The following is a 13371-nucleotide window of genomic DNA, read 5'->3' as shown; positions in this document are numbered from 1 at the left end:
TCAAACTACTTAAGTCAGAAGGGAAAGGAAAAAGGGGACAATGAAAGGAAGGGAAAGGGTACATATCTAAGGATGCCGAAAATAATTTACTGTTGCTATTTATATAAAACAACATGCCTTAACAACAAATACATAGATGACGATTATAATAAATATCAGTCATACTAAAGGAATGTAAGGAAAGTTAAATAGTATTAAATACTGAAATACTTACAAACCAACAACTTTACATTAGACTCAACTATCTTCCTTCTAAACATTGTCTCACATAAATATAATATTCCCATAAAAATTCTAATAAAAAGGTAGAAAATATAAAAGTTACATTAACAGGAAAGGAAAATAACTATATATTTCTGGCAAAGATAAAATTCTCAATTTCTGGACATCATAAACAAGTAAGTATCAAGAGATTTACAAATCAACATAACCAAGAATAAAAATCTCATTTTAACTCCTAGTCAATAAGTACTAAAAACAATTTTAAACAAAAAATGCTATGTTTATTCCATAATTTTTCCCATCAGATATTAGTAATAAGCACTTAAAAGTGTCAAAAGGAAAAATGAAGAAAAACACTGAGCAAAAAAATATGGGGCTCAAGTGTCAGGTTATTACATTAATATCATTATGAGGAATTCATAACCTACAAGGTATGAGTCTATTCCATAAGAACTAAACACAGTTTTCTGATTCTGGAATAGCCTGTGGCAGAAAAACATTCCCTTTTAGAACTAGAAAGGCTGTATAACACATAGGAGGAAAAAAGCTCTTAACGTATCAGAGACTTTCTGAGGAACTAAGACTGGAATGCCAAAAAAAAAAAAAAAAACCTATTGAAATGAATCCCACCTTCTATAGGTATAGCTTTCCCTCTCTCAGTTCATTCCATCTATTTCTTTAATGGCACAGGGAAAGGGACTGAGAAACCAGGAAAGGACAGCCACTAAAGGGCAGAAAAGTCAGCCGAGCTTTTAATAATTTCACAGGGCCAAAGGAACAAAACTTGGTAGTTAGATCTTGTCATAACACCCAGGATTCCATAATGAAGGGAGACACAGAAGAACAAAACCAACAACACTATGTACTGATTTTCCTCTTGAGGCATTTGTTGATTCTTACTAGTAAACTATACAGAGTAAGAAGCTAAAAAAGACAGCAGAAAGCAACTGAAAAGCAAGGAAAAGCTTTTAGGACTCTCATGCTGCTGGAGAGACAAAAGCAGGAGAGGACCAATAAAAATCCAGTCTCTCAGCTAGGTTCCCTGCAGGGTTACCAAAGTTGGGCAAACTAGAGGTTTACAAAACCTAAAACCCAACTTTAAGTCACCTTAGTTCTTGACTGTTGAGGTGATCTGCCTCTGTTCTACCTGCCTACCAGAAGATGGGTGAATCCTCTCTAGAAAAATATATTAGGTTTGCAACTGTAATTGCATTTAAATCTGCATATAATGTCTGGCATTCAATCAAAAGTTATCAATAATAATAAAAATTATAATAACTACTAGACCAACCAAGATACTTAAACAGAAGGGAAAAGATGAGAGAAATAGACCTGAGTGATCCAGATATTGAAGTTTACAGACACAGGTTTAAAGTAGTTTGACTGATATGTTCAAGAAAATATATGACAATATGGAGATTTTCACCAGAGAATTAGAATCTATTGTGAAGAGAGAAGGGGTAGAAGAGGGAATACCAACTGAAAATTCTAGCCAAAAACAAACAAACAAACAAACAACACAAAACAAAACAAAAAAACACACACTATAGTTGAAATCAAGAATAAAATAGATGGGGTTAAAATCAGACTGAGCATAGCTGAACAGATAATTAGTGAGCTGGAACACAGGCAAATAAAACCTATCCAGAATGGAATAAGGAGAGAAAAAAATGACAGAAAGTGTAAGGGACAAATGGGACATGACAAAATATATAATATAGATTTAATTGGTGTCATAGAGGGAAGGAAAAAAAGAGTACGGCAGAAACTATAGCTGAAGAATCTTAATTTTTTTTCAGAATTGATGAAAGAGTCATGCTACAGATCCAAGATGTACCAGAAACCCTGGAGTAAATACAAAGAAAATCATTGTATTCTTAGGTACTAATAGCTACATCTCTAAAATTAAAATGATTTTTGAATGATTGAAATACAGCAAATTTACATCACTACAAATAGCTGAAATGTATCTTATCTACATGTAAAACATCACAAAGTCCCTGTATTAGGCCCAAGAATCATTTATTAAAAATCCACTACATTTACCTAAAACTTTATGCAAATAATAGAAGCATTTACCTATGAGCAAAAAAATATTTTAACATAATATAAAACCTCCCAGCATTTGGTCAAGATAACAAGTACTGCATAAGGAAACTAAAGATGCTCAGAGAAGAATCATAACTTGCTAAGAGTCACAAAGTTCTAATTCCAGGAGCCAGTTCTGCAGCTTTAAGCTCTAGACCTCCAACCACCTCATGATACTTTTTCTTTATCGTGGGAATCTTTATTTTTCTAAAGTTGTAAGATTACCAGACTGAGACTATCAGAGCTTTCAGTGGCCAGTGAGGTTCCCAAACAAGGACAGTACCTAATCTCAGTTTAGGAAAGGAAGTCTGACAGTCCCCAACTCAATGGGTTGCAAGAGCCTATGGGATTGTAAGGAATCCTCAATCAATCATAGAGCAAATAAATAATAAATCTCACAATATGTTCTATTTTCCAAATGTGATTACTAAATAAAAATTCATTTAAAAGCTAAAATTAAGGGGAAAAATAATTAGGAGGAAACATTTTGAATTATAAAGCATTCCCTATACATTTCTATGGACTTGTCTGATCAAAACCACATTCATAATCCCAACTTACTAAGGATAATGTCAAACTAAAGCCAGGGTACACCAAAAAGAAAGTTTCCTACACAGACAATAAGAAAATAAACTGATAGCTTTAATCCAACAATTTAATATCTAGGAACTCATTATAAATAATTTCAAGATTTGTTTCTGTAAACAAAAACAAAAGAAGCCCAAAGCCTATATATCCAATAGGAGACCAATTAAATAAAATGCCAATACAGAGGGCTATTTAATAACATGAGGACATATTTACTATATATTAAAGAGAAAAAAATACAGAACAGCAAACAAAAGCCAAAACAAAACTGAAATATACATATAGACACAACAAAATATCTGGAATAATATATAACAAAGGGTGATGCGTTATCTTTGGGTGGTAGTATTAAGGGTAATTTATGTTGTTTCAGTGGGTCAATATTTTGCAAATATTCCACAAAGGCCTCTTAGGATGTTTTGCAATTAGAAAAAAATACAAATTCATTTTTAAATGTGAAATTTTAAAATAGTTGAAATAGGTTCACTTCCTATCCTAGTAGTCAAATCATATATCACTTTTACTCTGAACCATGTTAACACAAGAAACAATTTTGATCAGTGTTTGATTTTAAGAAATAAAGACTTATAGAAAAAAGGTAAACACACTTAATGATTCATCAAATGATACTATCTAAACTTATGTTGTCTTTAAATAATATGTAAACCTAAATCATTCCAAATCAATGAAATTACCTAATATTTAAAAAATGCTTTCAACAGTCCTTCCAATTTTCATATTAATACATTAAAGCCATAAGTGTAAAGATAAAATAGATCTAAATATCATTCCCTCTCTGTTCTAGCCTTATAGCATTTCTTATCTGTATTTCCAACTAGGCACATATTATAGTCAAGTAAAATAGTGAAGGAGCTTTGGTAATAGAAGTCAGAGGCCCAAGATCAGAATCCTATCTCCTACCCTTTCAACTCTTAGACCTGGGCAAGTTAACTTACCTCTCAGTTTCCCTAGCTATACAAAAAAAAAAAAAAAAAAAAAAGATAATATTTACCATAGAGTTTTTGTAAAAGACTAAATAAAAAACTGCAAGTGATAAGCATAGTGCCTGAAGACTAGAAGGTACTCAATAAGTGGTGGTTGTGAATGAGTAGAGGCATGTGCCACAGTTTTTAAGTCACAGAACTTGCCAAGCCTCTTGAAATCTGTATGACCTTGGACAAGTTACTTAACCTTTATGGACCTCACTTTCCTCATCTGCAAAACAGATACAATACCTATCTTGCAGGTTTGTACAATTAGGTAAAACTAGATATAAAAATCATATTGCATATAGTAGCTACTCAATAAATTGTGGTATCACTATTAGCTACAGCAATAAACATTTGAGTATAGGGATTAGCAGTTTTTAAAATATCCTTTTATTTTAAAAGAGTACATGTAATTCTAAGAATTAGACATCATTTAAATAAGTGTATTTCTCTTAATTCCCAATTTAGGTGTAAATTTCAGAACAAAAGAAAAATACAGACCAAGTTTTCTTAAGCACACTAAAAAGATACAGGGCCACTTCACTAGTTTCAAAGTAAAAATATATTATCTATAACTAGATTTGCTTTAAAAAAAAATTTTAAGTCCAAATAAATCTAAAAGGGTCAGAAGGGGAAATGTTTGTTTCTTTCTGCAATTATAAGTCCTTAGGAAGAAAACAGAAACCTGAACTTTTCTATTTTTTTCATAATTTCACATCTTTACACAACTACTATGTAAGTGCCTTTAATACAACAACTCTTTCAAATCTCCGATTTCCTGTCTCCACCTTTGTGCAGAAGCAGAACAGTAGTACAGTTAAGATTATGGACTGTGGAGCCAGACTGCCTGGGTTCAAATCTTGCCTCCATCTAATAGTGTGACCTTAGTTGTAGGCATGTTTTAACCTCCCCATGCCTGTTTCCTGAAAAAATGTAGATTCCTCCTACAATTGTTTTAAGGAGTAAACCTTTCAAGTGTTCAGAAGAGAGGCTAGCATATTGAAGGCACGTTATGTTTCCCTTTGTTGTCATTATATTATTACCTCTCAAAATGCCTAGATCTGTGACCTGTAAATAATAAATATTTGCTACTCTGTAGAAAATTTCAACAAATGGCTTTACTTAATATTAGACCTGCTTCGGAAGTATCTTAACATGACTGACTGTCAAGGCCAGCAGAGAGAGAGCAGTTGCTGTTAGGATTTTACGGCAAATGTAAGGAAAGTCGATCCCTTCTTACACTTCCTATCATACAAAGCTGTAGCCATCGTTACTTGCTAATAGAAGTTCAGAACCAAAAGAGTTTTACAATTTAGGTATGGCAATTGTGTCTCCCCAATCCAGCAGACACAAAACTCTCAAACTCAAGCTCCGTAATACTCAACTACATTCCTTCAAAGAAAAAAGTTCAGATTACTCTTCTATTATAATAGTTTAATGCTTTAAAATAAAAACTATATTGCATAAGTCAACAGCCTATCATGGGCATTAAATAAGACACTGTAATTGAAAGTGTTTGAAAGTTAAATATACATTAAATATGAGCTTATGAATATATTTGAGAAAATCATAACAGATTTCTCCAATCAAACAGCTGCCTTCTAACCCCAAAACTAGTGCTCTGGGACCAGGATAAAGATACCTAAGTCACAGTCAAGTTGCCATCCCACTAGGTCATTTCCTGCTTGAAATGTGCTCTTCCCTTATTACTGGTAACTCAGATGGGACTTGTGACACTTGAGGACCAGGAAAATATCTTCACAGTTATTGGATCAAAAATGCCACCCAATCCCCAGTAGTCTGAGATCCTAACCTGGGTGCAGAAAAATGATTGTTATCTTCAGATTCAAAAACCTGTTAGCCCTGAAAATCAGAAGTCAAATACCTAGGGCCACATTTCCATTCCAGCTGAGGGCTAAGAATGTTTACCTGGCTCACCCTCAACTTACAAGTTTCAATCAGCACCCATCAGGTCCCGGCCACACAGCAGCCATCAATAGCTCACACAGGCCAGATCAGACCACAGGTCACCTGGCCCCATTCACCCAACCAGGTCCTACCAAAGGCCGGCCGGCCTGCCAACCCTTGGCCTGGCCAACAGGACAATGAATGGCCTGGCAACCAAGGGTTAGATTCTTCTAGCCCTAACCGGTTTGGCTCAGCGGATAGAGCGTGGGCCTGCGGACTCAAGGGTCGCAGGTTCGATTCCGGTCAAGGGCATGTACCTTGGCTGCGGGCACATCCCGTGGGGAGTGTGCAGGAGACAGCTGATCCATGTTTCTCTCTCATCGATGTTTCTAAGTCTCTATCCCTCTCCCTTCCTCTCTGTAAAAAAATGAATAAAATATATATATATTTTAAAAGAGTTAGATTCTTCTATCCACCGCTCTGTTTCAAGACTCTTGATGGAACTGACTTGACAAATCAAATTTGATAAGACGTGAAGAATTTTTGAAACACAGGTGGAAAACTTCTTGGAATGTGCCTCACAGATCTAGTCCCTTCATTTGTTCAGCAACATAAAAGTGTATGATCTGTAACGCGTTTTGTTTATAAAACCATTCTGGTCTTAAGGAGATGATGGTCAGGGGGACACAACTGTCACTTTTCCTCAGGGTCTGCACGGGCCTTAAAAACTTTACTAAAATCAGTTCCTCTCTCTGCATGTAAAACTGGGATGAGATCCGCTCCTTCTCTCAAAATAAGTTAAAGGTAAGTACATACTGCATGAAAGTACTCTCAGCATTTCAGAAGGAATTTTCTACAGAAAAACGTACGCAGTTATGTATCACGTATGCAGTGGCTGTGATGCAACTCTTTTTTTAACACCTAAATCGGAGATCCGGACCAAGACAGTGTGCTGGAAGTCCAGCTCATTCAAGTGTGTCTTTTCTGCCCACCTTTGAGGTCCTAGGTTGGGAAACGGGTCTGTGTCTCTATAAATCCATGTTCTGGGCCATAATATAAATGCAGCTCTTCTGTGAGGTCCCTCCTGCCCACTCCCTGCCAGCCGGCGGGGGGCCGGGGGGGGGGCCGGGGGCTGGAGGGCGGGGGGGTGGGGGAATGCGCCCTGCACATCTCCCCACTTGCAAGGACTCGGCTGGGTTGCACAACTTTCCAGTCTCTGTGAGTTTCACCACTGTTTTGCTGTTGATCACTTTTAATGACACCCCCGCGCCTCCCCAAAACCCTCGTCTCAGCTTTACACTTTGCCCCGGCAGCACTCGACGGGACGGACTATCGGTCCCCGCCTCCCCCCAGCGCCGACGACCTCAAAAACATCCCCACCCGTGTGCCCGCCGCCCGGACCCCAAAAGCTGCGACTCCGGTCCCACCTTCCCGAGCCGCCCGCCCCGCAAGCCCTCAAGTCCCAAATCCCGGGTGCAGCATCCCGGGTTCCGGCGGGGGTGGGGGAGCTACCAGGCCCGCCGCGGACCTCGCCCCTCCCCCGCAACCTCGCTCTCCCGGCTCTCACTACCCTCCCGAGTCGGGGGCGGCCAACCTCTCGGCGGCTGGACTGACTCCGAGGCCGCGCGTCCCTTCACCAGGCCCCGCCTGGGCCTCACGGCTCGGCGCCCTCCGCTGCCCACCCGGCCCAGCCGAGCTGACGCCGAAGAGAAGGGTGGCACCAGCCCAAGGCCCGGCACTTACTCAGGAAGGTAGGTGGAGGAGAAGGAGCTCCACTTGTGCAGCGCGTAGGGCAGAAGCCGGCACTCGGGCGCCACAGCAACAGCCCCGCCAGCCGCCATCTTGTCAGCACCAGAGCGGCCGCCACCGACCGCGGGCCGCACCGAGGAGGGGGGCGTGGCCTGGTCTTAAAGGGGCCGCGGCCCTCCCGGCCCTGCGCAGCCTGAGGCGCGCGCGGGCCCGCGATTCCCTCTGAGTCCCGACGCCGAACCCTCCCTCCTCAATGACTTTCCGGAACGGGGACGGAGTGTGAGCCCGAGGGGCTCTCCTGTGGGGCTTGGAGGGAGTGGCGCAAAGGACTGTCTTACAGGCGGAGGTAAGGAAAAAGCCAAGACTATATGGTGGAAAGAAAGCGATGGGAACTGTGGGCCAGGGAGAGAGCAGGAGAAGACGAGCTTGGAGGCGTCGGAAACCGCTGCCCTCTCCAGTTTGTAAGCCCTGTCGGGACACAGCATTGCAGGGAACTGGAGTCATAGCGATGCCCTTCCCTCGGGGGCGGTGGTGGTTTTAAACGTCCTGTGCCCGGTTCCGGAGGCGCACGGGGGTGCCTGCCCTTCAGGGTGGACATTGCTTGTGAGCCTCTCGCAGGCACCTGTGGGCTTGGTTTGCTCAGGCAAGACATTCGGCTCCCACCCCCCACCCCCCACCCCCCACCCCAGCCCCAGACCAGACCAGAAAAAAACCTTCAAGCAGTCGGGGAAGCTGTGTGGCCTCCATTTCCCAGTTGGCACGTCTGCCCACTTTCAACTCCGACAGACATTCAGCCTAAAAGTTCAGAAAGAGCGAGAGCCCAGGGGGACTGACCCCGTAGGCCCCAGGGGCACCACGCCTGCTGCTTTATCTAAAAAGGAGCGCTTTGCCGAAACCGGTTTGGCTCAGTGGATAGAGCGTCGGCCTGCGGACTGAAAGGTCCCAGGTTCGATGCTGGTCAAGGGCATGTACCTGGGCTGCGGGCACATCCCCAGTGGGAGGTGTGCAGGAGGCAGCTGATCGATGTTTCTCTCTCATCGATGTTTCTCTCTCCCTTCCTGTAAAAAATCAATAAAATATATTTAAAAAAATAAAAAATAAATTTTTTAAAAAAGGAGCGCTTGCCCTGAACGCCTGGCGGCCTTGGGCAGGGCTCCCCTCCGGCGCCTGGGGGTCAGGGGCATGCATGTGGGTCCCTTGGCGTAGCCGCGGTGGTCACCAGGGGCCTCGTCACTCCTTGTCTGAGGCCTTACCCTTGGCAGCCCGGACCGGGCCGTGTCTCCGTCTCCGCCTGGCCGATGGGACATCTCATGCCACGTCAGGACTCCTCGATATTTGTGTTCGCTTCAGGTTATCATCGTCCACCTGCCGCAGCTCCCTCCGATCTTCTCCTGAGTTTGTATTTCCGTGGGGGACACTGCGGAGTGGCCTCCGCTAGCGGAACGGGCCACAGTGTGTCAGCCGTCGGGCACGCGTGCGCTGCGTGTTGCAGGAAGTCGGGAAAGTATGCGTTCCTCGGGGAATGCTGTGACCCCAGCGGCTGCAGCGGGGAGTCCAGAGACCGGGCGTAGGACCGGAGGAGCTTAGCCCCAAGGCTGATTGATGAGGGGTTATCTTTGGGGGGAAGATGAAGGTGGTGACCCAGTTCAGTTCCTTGGGGGCTCCTCCTCTGCTAAGTATTCCTCTTACCTGATGTCCTAGAGTCCTTGTTCTTTTGCAGACACAGAGATGGTTTATGAGTGATTTTTTTTTTTTAATCCTCACCCAAGGATGTGCTTTACCGATTTTAGAGAGAGGGGAAGGGAAAGAGAGGGAAACAGTGATCGTTTACCTCCCTTACACGCCCAACCAGGGATCGAACCCACGACCGAGGTAGGTGCCCTGCCTAGGAATCGAAGCGGCAACCTTTGGTGCATGGGACGGCATTCCAACCCACTGAGCCACACCGGCCAGGGCTATGAGTAATCTTTTTTTTTAAAAAAAAGCACATGTAAGCCAGTTCTCCCCAAGTGACTTTCTGTGGCTTTCGGGGACTTTCTGTTCCCTTTGGGTAACATCAAAAGGCCTTGGCAGAGACCTTTCACACCCTGCCTTGCCTACCTCTCCAGCCTCCTCTCTCTCTCTCCTTCCCCCTTTGCACTCTTTACTCCAGCCGCACTGGACTAACATAACACACTGGATCGGCTCCTGTAACTTGTGTTCTCTCTGGCCTCCCTCAGGGGCTTAGTCTAAGGCTTAGACTCTAAGCCAGTGGTCCTCAACCTTGGCTGCACATCAGAATCACCTGGGAATCTTTTTAAAATCCTGATTTCTGGGCCTCATCCTCCGGAAATTCGGTTTCTTTGTTACTAATGTTGTGGCCTCACCCCATAACAAAGAAACAGAATTTCCGGAGGATGAGGCCCAGAAATCAGGATTTTAAAAAGATTCCCAGGTGACTCTAATGTGCAGCCAAGGTTGAGAACCACTGGTCTAAGCCAAGCCAGGAGTACCTTCCCCCATTCTTCACCTGTCTAACTCCTGCTCCTTTTTCAGCCTATTTCATTCTGGAAAATTATTCCTCATCATTTATTTTGGGATTATGTGCCATTTTCTACATTTTCCTTGGCACCCTGAGTTTCGCTCCTTATATTTGCAAGCATTACGATATATTTTAATCTCTTTATTTCACATTTTCTCTCTCCCTAAACTGTAATTCCCATAAAGGTAGGGATCATGCATATCATGTTCACAATTGTATCCTCAGTCCTGTTAGAGTGTCTAGCACATAACAGATGTTCAATCATATTTCTTGAGGAATGAATGGGTTGTGCTAAAAGCAATCATCTTTACTCATCTTGTAATCTCAGTATGGTCCTCATAGTAAATACTTCCTGGAGAGAGTAACTGATCATATTTGGTTTGTCACCTGCAAAAAAAGATTTATTGAAAGGCTGTGATGTGCCAGGCTCTGTCCTAGATGCTAAGGAGTCAGGATATACAGATAAGCCAGACAAGGACACTGCTTGCATGGAGCTTACATTCTGGTAGAGCAACATATAATGAGTCAACTAGATAATCTTAGTGTGTGTATTTAGATGCCAAGAAGACACTAATGACACTGGAGTAATATTTAGATTGGATGGTAAAGGAAAGCTTCTCTAAAAAGGTAGTTAGTTATTTGAGCTAATACCTGTACAATGAGAAAGTGCCAGCCATGCAGAAGCTGGATAAAAATCATTCTAGGCAGAGAGAATAAGCAAGTGCAATGGGCCTACAGCAGGAAAGTGCTTGGTGTGTTCAAAGAAAAGAAAGTGTGGCTGGAGCAAAGTGATGGAGGGGAGAGGGCAGTCAGAACAAATAAGTCTTGGTAAGAAGTCATGACATGGAAATGCAAAGGGGAGACCTGTGTAAGGATTCAAGCCAAGGAGTAGCAAAATTCACTTTACATTTTGTAAAGATCGCCCTGAAAAAAAAAAAATTTTTTTTTTAAGTTGGAGAGGCAAGATAGTTTGAAGTAAAGAAGAATTGACAGGAGGTTATTATAGTAACAGGCAAGAAATGACAGTGTCTTGGACTAGCAGAGGAGATAGAAGTGGTTGACATATTTTGGAAGTAAAGCCCATTAGACTTGCTAATGAGTAAGGCAGGAAGAAAAGGAAAGAATTAAGGGTAACTCCTAGGTTTTGGGTTTGCACCACTATGTAGATATTGATGCTTTTATTGAGAAGGGAAAATTTGGGGATGAAACAGTTTTAGGTTGAAGGAATCAAGAATTCTCACTTCAGTGGGACGCCTAATAGATAGCCAGGTGGAACTGCCAAGGACCCAGTGTGGATCCAATGACCTGTATTGGTCAGAGTCTAATTTCAAACCACCCCATAGGCATTTGGCCTTCTTCATATCTAACCAATCAGGAGTTGCTTTTTTCCTTGTGGCTTTGGCACAAGGTGAGTAAATTTTTCTCTGAGTAGCATGGTTACCGTAGCTCCAGGTACAGCAGCTCTAGATAGAAGAAACCATCCGTGGCAGCCTTCTGCAAAAGGGGATGCACAAGTACAAGAATAGTCTAGGGAAAGAAACCTAGAGTATATGTTGAAAATCTCAGTTTCAGTCCCAGTTCTACTTTTCTAGCTATGAGACTGTGGGAAAGTCACCATTTCTCCGAGTCTCATTTTCCACCACTATAAAGTGAATTTAATAAAATGTATCTTTTCTATTTCACAAGGAGTTTTGAAGATCAAATGAAGGAAAAGTGCTTGTCTGCTATGATATAAGCTCTCATTTAATTCTCACAGAACCCTGAGAGATAAATATTATTATTCCCCCTTTCACAAATAAAAAAAGTGAGACTCAGAAATGTCAAATAATGATTTGTCTTGTGTTTACCACCGCACCAGATGTGCAGGAGGGAAGAGAATGAGACTGGTATTTGTTCCCCTCCCTGCCTGTGAGACTCGGAGCCGACTGTCCTTTACAACCAGAAGTAACAAGCCCTCCTCCCACGTGGCCTCTCCACAGCTCTCTCTGGTTCTGGGTTCCAGTAACCACCTACGTTTTGCTCCCTGTGATTTCCCGGTATATTCTCACATCTTTATCAATAGTTCCTTTATTAAACTTCTCAAATTGCCCAATTGCAGAATGCCATCTGTTTCCAGCTAGGACCTTAACTGATACAATAACTCATTCCAAAGAAATATAGCTAGTCAGTGACAAGTCAGAATCCCCTTGGTTCAAAAACCCATCCTTTTTTATTTCATCTGATTCTTCTAAGTGGAAAGAGACTTAGTAAACTGTAAAGTACTATTCAAATACAAGATATCATCATATAATGAAGATCACCAGAGTTTAAAAGCAAAACATATACAGCTGATTTTATTTGTTTCTAGGCAAGGAATACACTAATTGACTGAAGGGGAAAAGAAGGTGTTTTTAATTGTTAGTAATGGGTTTCCTGGTTGTTATGGGAATTAAAGATTAAAACAAATACTCCACATAGTCTGGAATAAACCCACAGCTCTGTACATGACTAGTTAAAACAATGCCCATACTTCATAGGCTGGATAGGGGGAGATCTTCACATAGGTCCTGTAAGGGTCTTACTTTAACTTACGAGGGTTGTTCAGAGTTCATGGTTTCTTTAACAACTTTAGCTGCTTTGGAGAGTTGAAGCTCAGTACAGTAGTCAATGTCTTATCTCCTAGGCAAGCTGTGCTGTAAATGGAAGAATTTTCCTTAACAATGTTATTATGTAACAAATGAAGAGACTGATACCAAAATATGTTAGACGTTATGCCTAAATTCACTTATACAACTGGTCTGTTTACAGATCTGAATCTAGAACCCAAGTGTCTAATTCGCAATCACTTTTTTTCCTAATTAATGGGAAATTTTTAGCTCTACACCTATGTTATTCTTCTTTAAATCCTCTATAACTAGCACATAGTAGATTCTCAAGAAATATTTCCTGAATTGAATCTCTTAGTCCCTCCTGAATTCCTTCTCACTAATTGTGATAGTCAGTTGAGGTTGTTACAACAAGAATATGATAGGCTAGATGGCTTAAACAACAAACATTTCTCACACTTCTGAAGGCTGGGAAGTGTAAGATAAGGTGCCAATATATTCAGTATCTGGTAAGAGCCTTCTTCCTGGTTTGCAGACAGCCACCTTCTTGCTTCTGCCCCTGGCCCCTAAAATGGATGTTCTTACATACAAAATTCCATCCCAACAACCCCAATAGCATCAACTCTAAAGTCTATAAGTCCAAAGTCTTACCTGTCATCCAAATCAGTTATGGGTGAGACTCACCCTGAAGCAAAATTCCTTTCCAGCTGTGAGCCTGTGA

The 13371-nt window shown here is 41.8% G+C and overlaps 1 protein-coding gene across 2 annotated transcripts in view; it reads right to left on the bottom strand.

The window, feature by feature from the left end:
- Positions 1–12737, bottom strand: part of MKLN1 (muskelin 1) — a 159223-nt gene extending 146486 nt beyond the window's left edge. The window contains exon 1 of one of the 2 annotated variants that reach the window (XM_081102438.1): positions 12627–12737. Coding sequence is in view for 1 of the 2 variants with exons in the window: in XM_081102437.1 (XP_080958563.1) it covers positions 7539–7636 (98 nt within the window). In the remaining variant the exon portion in view is untranslated. Of the gene's footprint in view, positions 1–7538; positions 7748–12626 lie in introns of those variants that run through there. The other variant, XM_081102437.1, reaches the window with a different exon arrangement.
- Between the last annotated feature and the right edge of the window lie 634 nt (positions 12738–13371).

This window comes from Myotis nattereri (genome assembly GCF_964212035.1).
Source record: "Myotis nattereri genome assembly, chromosome: 11".
Lineage (NCBI taxonomy): Eukaryota > Metazoa > Chordata > Mammalia > Chiroptera > Vespertilionidae > Myotis > Myotis nattereri.
This window is presented reverse-complemented; position numbering and strand designations above follow the sequence as displayed.